Raw genomic sequence first — 18,135 nt, 5'->3', positions numbered from 1 at the left:
GTCGTCCTTATTTTTGTAACAACTCAAAATGTATTTTATGCGAATCAGAAACAATACGTACTTCGGAATCTAGGTTCAGCAGTTTTATCAAATTAATGAAAATTTGTCTCACCCAAATCTAAATTCATTACATTAATATTTAAAAACACCAATTGTCAACTGGCAGGATTCGAACCTACTGCCCCGATTCGCACAAGGCATTTAGCAACCTACGACGTTAACCTCCCGGCTATCGGGTCTTCCACAAAAATGGAAGCCCAGTTCTAAAGAGTTTGATATACAAAATAACCACTTAACGATCGACAACAAAGAACAAATAAGAAGGTAATCAATATTTATACGCATTTTATTGCATAATTTAAATAATTTGTTCAAGAAAAAAAAAGCCATTTTGAGAGGGTGACATGAAGTTGATATGCATGTAAATGTAGTGTGACAGATTACCTTTCGGTTGAGATAGTGGACGCCTGAGCCACTCTGGTGGTACCAAGCTGGTATTCATGCATAGCTGAACGTTCCAAGATGGTACTCATCAGAGAGACCAGGCTAGATGCAACATGGCACGTACAACATAAAATAACTATACAAAAAACAAAACTCACAAAAAACAAGCTACTCCGTGAACAAAAAACAATCACAGACGTGTTGTCGTTCTTGAACAAGGTCCAGGTAACGCTAGGGAGCGCTGTAAGTTTTCAAGGTCAAGTTCTGGATCTCCCGTACAATAACTTTGTACGAGAGAAACTCCGTGACATAAACACGTTGTATATACACATTAAATAAAATGTCCACAACAAATGACAAATCGTCACAAATATCCACATAAAGGAACACAACATTTTTTGCACGTGACGTCACAGTGTTTTGTTTTGTTTTTCTCATGAAACCGCCAATGGTATATCAGTATTTGATCTATCAGCCAATCACCATCCGTCAGAATAAATGCTCTAAAAGTACACAACGTTTTGGAAAGTGCACCATATTCTGAAAATGCACGTTCAAGTGGAAAAGAGATCCAAGTTCCACTTCCTAAAGGGAAGCGACTCTGTAACGAGGTAACAAGTTGATTTGAGTGATTGAAGCTCGTCAGTCAGCCGTTTAGAGTTTCCAAGTTCACAACCCACACCACATCATCGTCTGTATCCGTGGAGACAGATCACAGTTTACACTGTTAACACGGTCCGGAGGGCCTAGCTCATCAGCACACAGTTCTAAAACAGTTCTTTCCCAGCTGAAGCACTGTTGACAGTACAGGATGGTGTCTGAGAAACATAGGCGTTGGAAAATGACAGCAACTGGGGGTGGGGGTGGGAACTATATATTAATTTGATTTTCAAGTGCACCAGCGCAATGAGAAATAAAACAGACAGTTGTTACACTGTGGATTTTTTCTAAAGCCATTACAAATCATTTTAGTGTCTGTCTGACTGGCAGTATGTAAACTACATAACATTATTTGTCTGGTACAACTCTACCAGTGGACGAGGTTAAAGCTTACAGCCACGATGAAGAATCTGTAAGAAGTCTGTTGTTTACAAAACTGTAGAAATATCGTCTGCTTAAAAACCGTATTACAAATATCGTCTGTTTAGAAAACTGTTAGAAATATCGTCTGTTTGGAAAACTGTAGAAATATCATCTGGTTAAACAAAATTCTTACAAATATCGTCCAGTTTAGAAAACTGTTAGAAATAACGTCTGTTTAGAAAACTGTTAGAAATAACGTCTGTTTAGAAAACTGTTAGAAATAACGTCTGTTTAGAAAACTGTTAGAAATAGCGTCTGCTATCAGAACATTTTAGGCATATCATCTGAGTAGGAATATTACACGTGAGTAGGAATATCACCTATGAGTATCCTTCGTCTGCAAATAGGACTACCGTCTTTGAATAGGACTATCATCTATGGTTAGAACTGTCGTCTGCCAGGACGATCGTGTATGAGGACTATTATTTGTAACACTGAATAAGACTGTCATCTGTGAGTAAGACTCATGTATAAGTATCACTGTAATCTTTAAATAAGACTATTCTATTGTCTTTGAGTTGAATTATCGTCTGTATATAGGACTCGATTATCGTCTAAACAAGACTATCTTCTGTGAGTATGAGTTCACTGTCGTCTGAATAGGACTATCGTCTGAATATGACTGTCGTCTGTGAGTAGGACTGTTCTGTGAATAGAAGTGTCGTCTGTGAGTAGGACTGTCGTCTGTGAGTAGGAATGTTCTGTGAGTAGGACTATGGTTTGGTAACAACTCGGCGCTGACTGCGCGTCGTCACTGACTGAGCGGACTAGATAATTCTGACGGCGTCCTCGGGAAGTCTGAACTCACTGAGCTGGGCATGTCATCGTGGTTGAGGTAGGACACGTGCATGAGTGGGTCGCTCCCGGGGGAGTGGTTGGCGGCGCAATTCGGATCCATGTGCTCGAAAGTGGTCATCTGAAAAACACAATACCAACATGTCAGCAGAGTTTTAATACGAAGACAGTGAATATTTCGACCAAATTATACATTGTTACAATGGTCATACGAAAACATTGGATATTTCATCCACTTAAATGCATATATATTATTATACATTATTACAATGGTCATACGAAAACGGTGAATATTACAACAACTTAAATACATATACATCATATGCACTGCATACATTCAAACTTTGCTTAAACAGACACCTCTAGCAGTCAGTAAAACATACATTTAAAACAAAACGCCTAGACAATTGATGTAACTGTGGACTACTTCGACTTCCAAGAGTGGACATAAGCATGGCATAATAGGTTTAGGATATTGGCGTTCGTGTTGTTCCAAAACAGTTAACAACCTCAGTATATTTAAGATTCATGCAGTTATATGGAGAAGGAATATATCTGATATGTTCTTTATAAACAGGCGATTGTTATATCAGATGTGTTAATAACAGGTTTGATTGTACATGTGGCAGATAAAAATTCATATTCGAACGTAAGACAATCATGAAATATAAAGTTATTTGGATGTTTCTCTACCCTTTTGGACAGCGCATAACGTTGACTGTGGACACGTTAAAACACCATGGATTTTGATAAAGGTTAAGATATATAACATTTACCAACGGTGGCATATTTGTCTGTTCAACATCAGCACATTTCCAGCCCAGAACTTCGTGTTACAGAGTGTGACACTTTGTTTTGAAAGGATACATACATTATAAATTAGTTTCTCCCATTTTGCTTTTATGAGCCACTACGTCCACGTGCTGTCATATACACTACTTCATACCATTAGCAACACTGGCCATTATAATATAATTAATGCTCCTTTTGGACAGCGCATAACATTGACTGTGGACACGTTAAAACACCACGGATCTTGATAAAAGGTTAAGATTCATGCAGTTATATGGAGAAGGAATATATCTGATATGTTCTTTATAAACAGGCGGTTGTTATATCTGATATGTTCTTTATAAACAGGCGGTTGTTATATCAGATGTGTTCTTTATAAACAGGCGGTTGTTATATCAGATGTGTTCTTTATAAACAGGCGGTTGTTATATCAGATGTGTTCTTTATAAACAGGCGGTTGTTATATCTGATGTGTTCTTTATAAACAGGCGGTTGTTATATCAGATGTTTTCTTTATAAACAGGCGGTTGTTATTACTGATGTGTTCTTTATAAACAGGCGGTTGTTATATCAGATGTGTTCTTTATAAACAGGCGGTTGTTATATCAGATGTGTTCTTTATAAACAGGCGGTTGTTATATCAGATGTGTTCTTTATAAACAGGCAGTTGTTATATCAGATGTGTTCTTTATAAACAGGCGGTTGTTATTACTGATGTGTTCTTTATAAACAGGCGGTTGTTATATCTGATGTGTTCTTTATAAACAGGCGGTTGTTATATCAGATGTGTTCTTTATAAACAGGCGGTTGTTATATCAGATGTGTTCTTTATAAACAGGGGTTGTTATATCTGATGTGTTCTTTATAAACAGGCGGTTGTTATATCAGATGTGTTCTTTATAAACAGGCGGTTGTTATATCAGATGTGTTCTTTATAAACAGGCGGTTGTTATATTTGATGTGTTCTTTATAAACAGGCGGTTGTTATATCAGATGTGTTCTTTATAAACAGGCGGTTGTTATATCTCATGTGTTCTTTATAAACAGGCGGTTGTTATATCAGATGTGTTCTTTATAAACAGGTGGTTGTTATATCTGATATGTTCTTTATATACAGGCGGTTGTTATATCATATGTGTTCTTTATAAACAGGCGGTTGTTATATCTGATATGTTCTTTATAAACAGGCGGTTGTTATATCATATGTGTTCTTTATAAACAGGCGGTTGTTATATCTGATATGTTCTTTATAAACAGGCGGTTGTTATATCATATGTGTTCTTTATAAACAGGCGGTTGTTATATCATATGTGTTCTTTATAAACAGGCGGTTGTTATATCTGATATGTTCTTTATAAACAGGCGGTTGTTATATCATATGTGTTCTTTATAAACAGGCGGTTGTTATATCAGATGTGTTAACAGCAGGTTTGATTGTACATGTGGCAGATAAAAATTCATATTCGAACGTAAGACAATCATGAAATATAAAGTTATTTGGATGTTTCACTGTTTGTATATTGATTCACTAACTTTGCTTCACACCCAATAGTCGATGTGTTTTGTGTTAGTGCGTCATTAGTTCACGCATGGTTTGATCCATTTACTGCTTGACTGATTGCTACCAAAAGTGTAACTTAAAAGGGTACAAACTGAAAAACTCTTCAACCTAAATGTTATTACTAAAATAAACGTTTTATTATTGGTTTCATTATCATAAACCCTTTTTATATAGAAAAAGAGTTTCAGTACCATTGTTTTATACAAAGTATTGCCAAAATTCAGTCAGATGCAGTTGTACCCAGTTGATACACCGGTCGTCGTGAAGACAAAATTGAGCAATAATGGACTCAAATTTGTCCATAAATAAGTAACTGTGTTTAGAAACACAGAAAATTGTACACCATTTCCAGTGCTCCACGACTGGTATATCAAACCACGTGATTTGTGAAAGAAATGAATAATATGGAGTAATTCATGATGTATGAGTAACTCGTGAGGCGGTAGCGGGTTTCATCTCTCTCACTGACATATTTATTCTAGGCAGTTGACCCAAGAACATCGAGGTTCGTGCCCAGGGCCCCGTTTTACGAAGCGATCTTAGCGCTTAGATCACCACAAGTGAATAACATCATTGTGCAATTAAGATGATCTTAGCACTAAGATCACCACAAGTGAATAACATCATTATGCAATTAAGATGATCTTAGCGCTTAGATCACCACAAGTGAATAACATCATTGTGCAATTAAGATGATCTTAGCGCTTAGATCACCACAAGTGAATAACATCATTATGCAATTAAGATGATCTTAGCGCTAAAATCGTTTCGTAAAAGCGGACCTGGGCCTCGTTCCACTAAGCTATCATAGTACTAAGATCATGTAAGTGCATAAGTGCCCCAGAACAACAACAACAAAACAACAGATCATCATCATTCCCCGTCTCTGGTTTAGTTTGTTCTACTCGCCCAACCGACCTCGTTTGACAGATCCCTTGATAACGTCAGCAGACGGCGATTTGCAAACACATGTTATTTTTATATCATAATTAAATCTGCGTACGAATCTCTCGACAAGCAGAACAAAATATGTTACGCCTTCGGCACTGGGTCTTTTGTGTAAAAATAAACCCGGATGTAGATGGCAGCCATCTCGTAAATCGAACACCGAGTGAGAAACAAAGGAGAGATATGTTACGGCGAGTGAGCAGTAGGTTCGGCACTCCCATAGGCGACCATGTTAACTTTTGTGTAAAAATAATATGCCAAACGTGACCCATGTAGATGGCAAGCTCAAAGTATTAACTGCAGAAAATGGTACCTTTATGGCTCATTTTCGTACCAATCGCAACACCGATTTTAGTACTTTTTTTTGTACCCCATACAAACAAGCACAAGGGAGAGAGCACAGACTGAATGAAACTATTTTTTTTTACAACCAACACACTCACATTTATAACCAATCACACTTGGTGTTAACTTCTCTATCAAAAGTTCGGTACACCTCGAACTTCGACCCAGCCGGAAATTAATTGGTATAGTGCAACCAGTAAGAGCCTCCTCGCATGTTAGAAACAACCCAGTCGGTGGCAGTCATAACGGAATGCTTGGTTAGCGACACGCCAGCACACTGGGTGCCCAGTTTTTTCCAAAAGGAGAACAGTCCACTAGTTTGCTTTTTTTTATTAATGTACTTGAGGGCTTATATTTTGGTTTTGTTTTGTTGTTTTGTGGGTGGGGTTTTTCCCAATTTTTTTTAAAGAATTGGTTTGTTATTTTCTTTGTGTTTGTTCTGTATTTGGTTTGTTTGTTTTGTTTTGTTTATTTGGGTTTTGTTTTATTTATTTGTTTCTTTTTAATCTGCTAAGTTTTGTTCTGTTTTATGGGGGGGGGGGGGGTTACGGGGGTGTAGTGGGTGATGTAAAGTTATATAATTTAAAATTGATAAATAAAATTTCTTTCTGTTTAGAATTTTATCTGTTTTCTTTTAAGCCTTGTTTGTTTGTGAATACTTTGGACACGGGCTGGCCAGGTTGTCAGTTCTCAGTAGCAGACGTCTGCACCGTAAGAGAAGAAACGCGTTTTCGTCACGAGTACTAATATTACACTGTTTCCATTAGCAGAAAGGGCGCGTTATTTACAAATGCCGTTTTTGAAATGTCACTTGCAAAGCAGTTGTTACGTAAAATGAGTGGGAACCCAGTACCCTGTCGTAATGGCTTATACGGATATGGTTGGTCAACTATCACACAGTCATACTGTACGTAAGTTACAACATCATTGTCACTTTTTTATTACATACAAGAATATATAACAAATAATTTGTGTGTGTGTGTGTGTATGTGTGTGTGTGTGGTGTGTGTGGGGGTGTGTGTGCGTGCGCACGCGCGCGCGTGAATGTCTGTATTTGCCGTTTGGTAGTGTAGTACGGGCTACCAAGCAATTAAGCAAGGGTAATTATGCATTTAAGATAATCTTAGGGCTAAGATATAATTGTGGAACGGGGCCCTGGACTGTCAAATGCCGAGCGAATCGGTGCAGTGTGTTCGAATCGAGACATTTCATACTGCGTGTTTGTTAAACAGTGACATCTTAGGCAGACCCGTAGGAACGTGCCCCCCCCCCCCCCCCCCAACACACTTGTGAGCCTTTTTTTTTTTTTTTACACATTAATGTTTGCCATTGTAACAAAAATCTGATATAGAATTTGTACCCGATCCGTCAATGCCCCCCCCCCACCCCCATCCCCACCCCCACCCCCACTCCAAAGTCATTCCTACGGGCCTGTTAGGTCTTGTCACTTCCGAATGAGAGCTCATTCATCACGGAATAGTCATGATACGTGTTGTCTTAGGGTTGGGGGGGGGGGGGGGGAGAGGGTCAAGTCATGTTCCCACCAAAATGCATTAAAACAAAACAAGACCGGCCTCGGTGACGTCGTGGTTAGGCCATCGGTCTACAGGCTGGTAGGTACTGGGTTCGGATCCCAGTCGAGGCATGGAATTTTTAATCCAGATACCGACTCCAAACCCTGAGTGAGTGCTCCGCAAGGCTCAATGGGTAGGTGTAAACCACTTGCACCGACCATTGATCCATAACTGGTTCAACAAAGGCCATGGTTTGTGCTATCCTGCCTGTGGGAAGCGCAAATAAAAGATCCCTTGCTGCTAATCGGAAGAGTAGCCCATGTAGTGGCGACAGCGGGTTTCCTCTCAAAATCTGTGTGGTCCTTAACCATATGTCTGACGCCATATAACCGTAAATAAAATGTGTTGAGTGCGTCGTTAAATAAAACACTTCTTTCTTTTTTTCTTTAAAACAAAACAAATTTTGGTTGGAGCTGGGAGGGGGAGGGGGAACTGAACTTCGACCTCCACACATGCGCGCCTGGATGTGATGCCGATATTCACTTCTAGTAACAGGAGGAGTATTAAAATTGTCTGTACTTTTCAATGGAAGGCCTTCTTGTTACATTTTGCAAATATCGCTTGGCTATAGTGTGTATTTATGTTTTACGACATGCCACTGGATGTACAACAGAACAGGTAGTCGGTATGAATGGATTCCTGTACCACCCGTAACGACAGATACTACATCCAGATGGGGGCCATGTAGCAAAACACTAAGACATAAATGGTTATCAGCTTTCGAGTGAAAATAAAGGAAGATATAAAATACCTTGGAAAATGTATAATATGTCGTTAGTGTCAACAATAATCAGTTCTATTAGCAATCTTCATTTCAAGTTTGGGAAATTTAACATGGATTCAATGGCAGATGGGATCTGGGTAGCGAGACCTTAACGTTAACTAAAAGTTAAAGTTTGTTTTGTTTAACGAGACTACTAAAGCACATTCATTTATTTATCATTGGCAAATGGATGTCAAACATTTGGTAATTCTGCCATATAGTCTTAAATGGGGAAACCCGCTACATTTTCTTTTCCAATTAATACCAAGGGATCTTTTATATTCACCATCCCACAGACAGGACAGGCGCGGATCCAAAATGTTTTAATAGAGGGGGCCCAAAACCCGTTTTAGTGTTTGAAAACATACTTTAAAGGTCCTTGACAGGTGGACGGGATATTTAGCATTTTCTGTTATTATATATTGTTTCACCAAAAACAAGGGGGGGGGGAGGGCAGGTCCCTTGAACCCCCGCCTAAATCCGCACCTGCAGGATATACCAGTAGAGGTGCACTGGAACGATTAATGTTAACTACTGGCCTGTACCACAGCAGACGGACTGTTTCTTACAGTCCGATTACTCAGCTCGACAGACGACTTCATATGAAGTAGAGTGGCGACAAGTCGACATTAGGTGAGCGACGACAACCCAACACAACTATCTATACCCAGCGACACGGGTCGGATTGCGGGGTTCCGCGGATACACGTACGGTGGTAACAATGTACACGTTCTCTGTTGGTTTTGAGACTTCTTATCTGTAATGACATGTTTGTTGTTCATCAAAGTGCGATATGTCCGCCTTAACAATGAACGTTAAGCTACTTTAGTTAGTATATATGTGGTATAGCTCTACATATCAAGATATTATTATTCACCAAATACAAAACGTTTGTATGTAAAGAGTAAACGGTTTCTTTTGAAGAAAAAAAAGAAGATAAATAAAAAATGTGGTTGGAAGAGAAACCAAACCATTCAAACTGAGTATGTTTTCGTATTAAAATGCATTTGCTTTAATGACTTCCGTTTGGGTACCTTTTAATTTTATTATTTTTTGGTAATCTATTAACATCGGCTATTGGATGTCAAACATTTGGTAATTTTGACATAAAGTTTTAGAGAGGAAACCCGCTACATTTTTTCCATTAGTAGCAAGGGACCATTTATATGCATCATCCCAAAGACAGGATAGCACATACCACGTCCTTTGTACTGTATGATGTAGCAAAACATTAACAAACTCTAAACGATAATGTTAAAAGGTTGCTGCCATTGTTGTCATAGTTGTATGTGGAACTTTCAGACGTCCAGGTTCCAGTTATATGTCAAACATGTAATGTTAATGTTAGATCAAAACTAAACTAGGAATACACATTTATCATTTACAAATATTAACGATATTACTTGAGTTTGAACATTAATGCGAAAACGAATACAAACTTGTTTTAATCAATAACAATAACATATGATGTAGTATGTAACTACGTTGAGAGAGAGAGAGAGAGAGAGAGAGAGAGAGAGAGAGAGAGAGAGAGAGAGAGAGAGAGAGAGAGAGAGAGAGAGAGAGAGAGAGAGAGAGAGAGAGAGAGACCAAAATACAGAGATGATAGAGAAACAGAAATAGAGTGAGAATTAGAGATAAGTATAAAAACAGAAATAGAAAATACAGAAAAACAAAGAGAGGCATACAAACATACAGACAGAGACAAAGAGAAAAAAAAGAGACATAGAGAAATAAAGATACAAAGAGAGAGTGAGAAAGAGACAGGAGAGAGAAACAGATTATAATGAGAGAGAGAGAGAGAGAGAGAGAGAGAGAGAGAGAGAGAGAGAGAGAGAGAGAGAGAGAGAGAGAGAGAGAGAGAGAGAGAGAAAGAGACAGACAGACAGACAGTGTATAAAACCACAGTGCAGCCATGTAACAAGCCATACACGACACGTGACGACATCAACTTAGACAAAACCATCACTGACGATCTACAGCGACCGGTAAAACAAAGCATGAGATAAAACAAAGCAAACTAACAAAAGATGCACTGCTTGTGAATCTAGGAGGACACAGGGATAACACAAAAAGCGGGGTAATGTGGCCAGGCAGGCGTGCGTTCACAAAGTTTCACCAAGAAATGTATATTTTACTCAATTAGTAGGATCGAAAATAAATTATGTCAGTTTTTCTCAAAAGTAAAAATTTACATGTTTGAAATATTATTATTGTTTAAAATTATTTTTTCTTTTACATTCTTAGCTGGAAAAGACCTTTAAAAATAAAAGGTGCAAAGATTACAGTTACTGCAGAAATTAAACAATAAAAAATCTTGAAAAATAAAATAAGAAAATAAAAAAAAATCTATAATATGCTTTGCAAATAAGCAAAAAAAAAAAAAAAAAAAAAAAAGAGAAAAAAAAGAAGATAGCCCAACCCCTTGAAGGATGGGAATCATCGGAACACTTCGGTAATTTCCGTTCCTTTTCAACCCACATAAAGGCTGTGTCTAACGGAAATTGCCGAGGTGTTCCGATCGAAGTGAAGGCTTTGTCTAACAGAAGCAACCCATGTTTACCCTCAGCGTGGTGGGTTGATGAGGTAAAGGCTGACGAACGTTAGCTAGCCCTGGTCCTCGAGATAAACAACCGTGTCATCCTCATCGGGAGGGGCCAAAAAGCTGCTCACCAGTTGTTGAAAGGGAGGGTGGGTGTTGTCGAGCTCTCCGTTCATGGCGAACTCGCTGAGCGCTTTCCACGGCGTGTGGTAACTGTGAACCTCCACCGCGTTCGCCTGGATGCCCGGGCCCTCGTGACGGACCGGAGATGACGCAACCATCGGCACTCCTTGTAGAGGGCGCTGCAAACCATTTCCGTTCTGAAGTAGAAACAAAAGAGATTTAAAATAAATAAAGTAAGTAAATAAAGTAAGTATGTAAATAAAGTAAGTGAGTGGGTGAGTAAATAAATTATAGTAAGTAAATAAATATAGTAAGTAGATAAGTAAGTAAGTGAGTGAATGAGTAAATAAATAAATAATAATATGATTATTGTTATGATGATGATGACGACGACGACGATGATGATGAATTATAATAACCAGGAAGTGTTTCTTTCCAGATCTTTTCAAGGTCAAGGCCATATATGATATATTCAATAAAAAATACTCCAACATAAAAAACAAGATACGTGTATTCTTACATCACGAGTTCCTAAACGCTCATTTAGTTTGTTACCGTGAAAATAAATTCCTACGCTCAAACGTAGTGGCGTCCTATTTCGTTAAGCTTAAAATGAAAATAGACATTAGACTTTGATTGTTTAGTTTTATCGACATACAAATAACAGTGTGTGTGAGGTTTCTTTTTGTCTTAGTTTCCTTTTTCTTCTATTTGTCTGTTTTTTGTTTCTTGTTTTTGCATAGACCTATGTTGATATATTTAACAGACTTTTAAACGTTGCTTATAAAATCAATTAAAGATTGATCTATGTTGTTTGTTTAGGTGTTTTGTCTCCTATGATGCGTAAACCTCGAACAGTCATTCTTTTCATTGATTAAAAACATATTTTATTGCATATAATGTATACATACAAAATGATTTAGCATAATTTATGCAACTCGCGAGGCCCTCTCCTAATTCCAAACATTAAATTTTACAATAACGGCGACTGCGATTTTTGTTTCGCTATGGCTGTTGCTGTTGACAGAACTAAATTTAAAATGTCCCAAGAGCATTCGAATTAAGGAACGCTGCTCGTTGAAGGACAAATCAGCCCATTTTAAATTACGGCTACTTTGTGTCTAACCTGTGGTTATTTCGACACTTGGCTGAGAGAGGAAACCTGTCGCCACATAGGATACTCTTACTGAAAAAGCGCCAAGATATCCTTTATATACACATTTTCCATAGACAGGACAGTAAATACGATGGTCTTTAGTGTACCAATCATGAAACAGAGGTTGTGACGGGAAAAGCCCCGACTCCATCGAAGGCACACTTGCAGAGTAATTACGTCCCGAAAGGTCAATAAAACAACCTGCCTCCGACCCCTCAAGCAGTTTGCTACCAATATTACTGAACATAAATAGGCTATATATTTATAACTTCTAGTCCGCTCGAGGGGGCAGCACTGTGTTTTTGGCACCTCAGAAGTGTATAGTGACCGAAGCCAATAATTGGCGTTAATATCAACTTATTGGGTTCATAAATCTGATATTGCCCCAAGTATGGTCCATGATCGTTTCATTACGTAATTAGCATATTTAAGAATCGTCCGAATGTTCTTTATCTGAACCGAAACGTGTGTAAGCGTAAATAATAATGAATTTTAATTTATGATACATAAAATAAATAATTTTAATTTATAATACATAGAATAACTAATTTTAATTTATGATTTAATTTATAGTACATAGAATAAATATTTTTAATTTATGATATATAAAATGAATTTTACTTTATGATGTATAAAATATATTTTTTAATTTATGATACATAAAACAATGTGAATTCTTTTTATACACCAGTTTTAAGAGTATATGTATAAAGTATGAGCTTCTGGAAAGGGAAACGTTTTGCCTACTCCTTTTGTTCTTTTTAAAAAGAACAACAAAGCATGTTTTTAGCAATCATTCAAAACAATTTTTAAAACCGTGATTTTGTTTTGTGTTTCTTACGTATTTTTTCAATTACATTACACAGTACTCGTGTCTTTTACTCTGCCAGTTGTTTTCCGTTGTATTGCAAGAAGCGAATTCGGAAGTTGAATTGTACTTAGGATTTGTAGTGTCCTACGTTTCTACAATACGTGATGCAATATATTAAACCCACTTAATATTTTTAACTTCCAGGAAACCGGATACTAAATAAGAAAAGAGAAAGAAAAAAATATTGATTTCGTTTTTAGTGCACGTTATACTGGTATACGGCAGACAACATGGCACAATAAACTGACTAAGAAGAAAAGATATGTGACATTAAAGATAAGAAATAGATCACTTTGAAAAACCCCCACAGTTTTAGATACAACATTGTTAGAAATTACCACCTGGATGATGTAGGAAATACTGAATATACATATGTATGATAAATAAATAAATAAATTTAAAACTAATAAAAACAATTAAAACTAGATAAATAGCTGAAAACAATTGTTTAAATAAATCAATAAAATAGCACAAAAAAGGGATAAGTTTCGAATATTAAAATGGAATAAACAACAAACAATTGATAAACACTTTTGATATTATTTTTTTCAAACAATAATAAGCAATTTCAACAAAATGAAACAAAAAGTCAGTTTTGTAGTTTTAACTTGAAAACCACATTGCATAAGAAAATGAAAGAACTAAAATAATTTTATACTTCATTTATTATGATATAAAATTATATGCTTAAAGCTGAAAAGTTTAATTATTATTGTTAACACGTATTATTCAACAAAAGAAACTGTTATGACTTTGTTGCCTTGTAACTTGCTTTTGGCTCAGTAACAACTCATCTAACAATTTAAATACATTCCTTGTCTGAAAATATTAATGTATGTATATTAGTTAATAGTTGTAGTATGATCAAAACATTTATAAACGCGTATTATTACAGACGATCTGGTGTTTTTAAGCTAATCCAGCTACTAGCTACTGAAACTATTCTCAGTAACCTTGAAAATATTTAATTCGGGCAAATAATTTAAGAAATAACTTGATTTAATCTAATTTTAGATTGTATAGTTATATTTGTATTGTGTTTTTGACATTTACCATATTATGTGAACATTACTCCCTTACTATTACACTGTACATATTGAATATTCATGTATTTATTATGTATGCTGATGAGTTGTAAAACTTAAGACAATAAGTAAGCTCAAACTAGCAGCTCAACTGTACATTCCAATAATTTCGTATGTATGAACAAAATATCTAATGAAAGTAAAATGTAGTTTTAACGACTATTAGCATTAAACGACCACAAATTTAATTTAAATTTAAACTATTTAATATGTAATTTTAATATTTAGAAATGATCGTTTTAGCTGGAAACATGTCACAAAGTCTGAAAACTCCACACAGTGTTTTTAATATATAATTTTAATCATTAAAGATGAGAAACAGGTTACAATGGGTGAAACGTGATGACAGCCTCTCTAAGAATCCCAGTTTTCGCTGGGCCGACAGTGATGTCGCGTACTGTAGTTTGGATAGTGTCAGAAAACGGCGAGTCGCACGCGGCAAATCGCTGTAACGTGAAGCCAATAAAATATCGATGAAGATAAATAGCCCCTTTAAGAACGTGTGGCCCGTCGACTTGTAGGAAACACAGTTAGCGCAGCTTTCTCGAGCTCCCTCCCTCTCCACCTCCCGCCGTTCTGCTTTCACGAGACATGACGTCGTCCGCTAGAGGGACACGTCCACCATGGCTCCCTCCTGCACCATACCAGGGAGCTGATGCGGACGCAAGGCGTCCCGTGAAGATGTACAAAAAGACGCGAACTGACCGTGTTAAAGCACTAAATAAAACCGCACTCCAAGGTTGATTCATCGATAAAACAAGGCATCCAGCAATACAGAACAGTTTTACCTCCTTACAATTTAGTTTGTAGCTAATAATTAAATTAATTTCAGAGAAACATATGCAACTAAGTAATTATATTTTAAATGATATAACATTTGTTTTGTAGCAGTTAGTTATAAGTAGTGTATGAAGCATGGGCGTACATAGGATTTTGAAAAGGGGGGGTTCCCAAATAGTTTGCAGAGATATTGGGCATATATTTCTATGTTGAGTTTTGAAAAGGGGGGTTCCAAAATAGATTGCAGAGATATTGGGCATATATTTCTATGTTGAGTAAATATAATAATGTCAGATATCAATGTCAGATATATTAAATTATAAAAAAAGCGATTTCAGGGGGGGTTCGGCCGAAACCATCGAACCCCCCTATGTACGCCCATGTGAAGGCGACAATAGTTTGCACGAAGATGCCACAACAGGCTAAGGGAGTTGGTGGGTTAGTCTAAGTAGGAAACTAGGGTAATTTAGTGAGTGGGGTGGGTGACAGTGGGTTAGATTGAGTAGGAAACTAGGGTAATTTGGTGAGTGGGGTGGGTGACAGTGGGTTAGATTGAGTAGGAAACTAGGGTAATTTAGTGAGTGGGGTGGGTGACAGTGGGTTAGATTGAGTAGGAAACTAGGGTAATTTAGTGAGTGGGGTGGGTGACAGTGGGTTAGATTGAGTAGGAAACTAGGGTAATTTGGTGACTGGGTGGGTGACAGTCGTTGAATTTTGGGTGGAACTAGTTTTGTGACTGCTGTAAACGTCTATTATTGACTTTCGGAATTATTCACCAGAGGGTATGTTTTCTTATAAAACTAACTCATTCAAATCAAATAAGAATAAAACTATCACAACTGCCAGGACACTAAATTTGTTAATGTAATACATTAAACAATTTTTTTTTTTTTAAACCCACCCAACTGGGTATTTGCACAGAAAATATTACGGACAACAAAATAACAAATAAATTGACAAATTTCACAAATAAAGAAAACGTAAATATTATAGAAACAACTATAACACATCCAGAATAGTAAGCAAACTAATATGAATAAATGAATGAATGAATATATGAATGAATGAAACGAATGAATGGACGAATGAATGAATGAATGTTTCAGAACACCTCAGCACTACAAACGCATACGCTATTGGGTGTCAAACAAAGTTAACCAGGCCTACATGAAAAAATAAGGATCAAATATATATGAAATTCAAAAGTTAAATTAAAACTATAAAGTAAAGAGATATAAATATCACAGGTAAGTAAATTAATAAAATTTGGAGTAAAATTCAAGATTTTACAAACATGTTAACAAAAATTCATTTTTTTCTACCAAATATATATTTTCTAGGTTACTTCAGATGACTGCATCGGACCAGTAAGCACAGTACACTGTTTTATTACTAGAACACGATTTCGTACTAGGAAGTAATTTGCACATGATATTAACATATTAGTCGAACAGTGAGTTAACATTAACAAATATCCACACACCTACTGAACCGATTGTATTGAAACGAAACGACAATTATCCTCACAGAAATTTATGATTAAATATTGTTTCCTTCCAGTAATTATATTATAGAGAAGATCAAATTGTATGAACGCTGTTTTCCTCTTATTTATTTATATATATATATATTTAAAAACCTCGACAGAATGATCAATATTTCGTTTGACGTTGAACAATACAGGTAAAGAAACAGACATATGTAAGTGATTACAGTTCCGACATTTACCGAATGAGCGACTCCAATCGGGTTGCACCGAATGGCCGGCCGCGCCACGTGGCGACACAATGCCGTCATGGGCCAGTTGAACACACCGGCACGAGTTTTACATAACCCACAGACGGCTCTAGTGTTCACTCTGACCTCAAAACCAATTTGAAAAAATTAAATTATTACGAAGTTAAAGACGCTAAACCTAGTTTTCGAGGTACGTGCCTGTTTTGTTTCGCAATAAATAAATGCTGAGCTACTACAAACACCTGTTGGATCAGAACAACAACAACAACAACAAAATAAAAACCCACAAAAACAACAAAGGAAAAAAAAGTAATTTAAGCAAAAAGTTATAAGTAATGTGTAGGTTAAAGGTAAAATAAGAAAAATCCTAAATAATGAAAACGGTTTTACACTAGATAACAAGTAGGGTCTGCGGTCATAACGCTGCGGTGTGAAGTATAGGTTCATTATTTAATTAAAGATGTTAAAAGCCTAGTAATTGAAAAATGAGTAATATTTTCCACTTTCACAAGTTTTCATCACTAACTTACTGTTACACATTACTTTTAAAAAAGGTTTCTTATATATTATCAAGTTTGGCAAATCCAAGGTATTCTGTATTCTGGTGTTTATAGTATCTCGAAATAATTTTATGCAAAAAAAATATATATAAAAAAATAATAATAATAAAAATAAAAATAAGTAGTAACGCCCACTCACAAATGGTTCCTACCTGAAAAACAAACTTGTGTTAGCGGCTTTAACTAATTATAGTCCATCCTACAGGGAAGGTTGTTTGTCATGCTATAGAATTTACTACAAGTTATTTATTTCTGAGCCGATTGTTTTCTAAATTGGACACAACAATAGTTGTTGTTGTTGTTTTTTTAATTACCAAAACACTTTTACTTTTCTTCTTACATCAAACAAAACTGAAATTATTTATATATATATAAAAAAAACTTCATTTTTTTTTGTACAAGGATGTAATGGACTAAAGAACAATAGACCATCAACATTTGTTTGTTTATATTACCCTTTGAATACATCTACCCTCCTTCACTTCCCAATAAATATATCACGAAATCTACAACACATGAAACATAAAACATGAAATCTTTACTACCCAATAAATATATCACGAACGTCTATAACACATTATACAATGAAATCTCACCCACGCAATAAATACATCATGCAAGTCTAAGATACATATAGTATACAATCTGTACTACACCATAAATATATCATAACGGTATATAATACGTGATGCATGTAGCGTGAAATCTGTACTACACCATAAATATATCATAACGGTATATAATACGTGATGCATGTAGAATGAAATCTGTACTACACCATAAATATATCATAACGGTATATAATACGTGATGCATGTAGAATGAAATCTGTACTACACCATATATATATCATAACGGTATATAATACGTGATGCATGTAGAATGAAATCTGTACTACACCATAAATATATCATAACGGTATATAATATATGATGCACGTAGAATGAAATCTGTACTACACCATAAATATATCATA

At 36.2% G+C, this 18,135-nt stretch overlaps 1 protein-coding gene across 4 annotated transcripts in view; it reads right to left on the bottom strand.

Annotated features, from left to right (window-relative positions):
- Positions 1–328: 328 nt before the first annotated feature.
- Positions 329–18,135, bottom strand: part of LOC121383164 (insulin gene enhancer protein isl-1-like) — a 42,941-nt gene continuing 25,134 nt past the window's right edge. For 2 of the 4 annotated variants that reach the window (XM_041512997.1, XM_041513006.1), the window contains 2 exons: positions 10,979–11,167; positions 329–2,443 (listed from right to left, as the gene is read on the bottom strand). In XM_041512997.1, coding sequence (XP_041368931.1) covers positions 2,279–2,443; positions 10,979–11,167 — 354 coding nt within the window. In that variant the 3' untranslated portion in view covers positions 329–2,278. Of the gene's footprint in view, positions 2,444–10,868; positions 11,168–18,135 lie in introns of all 4 variants that reach the window. The other 2 variants (XM_041513016.1, XM_041513025.1) reach the window with 1 other exon arrangement.

Source organism: Gigantopelta aegis, chromosome 2 (genome assembly GCF_016097555.1).
Source record: "Gigantopelta aegis isolate Gae_Host chromosome 2, Gae_host_genome, whole genome shotgun sequence".
NCBI lineage: Eukaryota > Metazoa > Mollusca > Gastropoda > Neomphalida > Peltospiridae > Gigantopelta > Gigantopelta aegis.
Note: the sequence above shows the minus strand (reverse complement) of the source record. Positions and strands in the feature narration are given on the sequence as shown.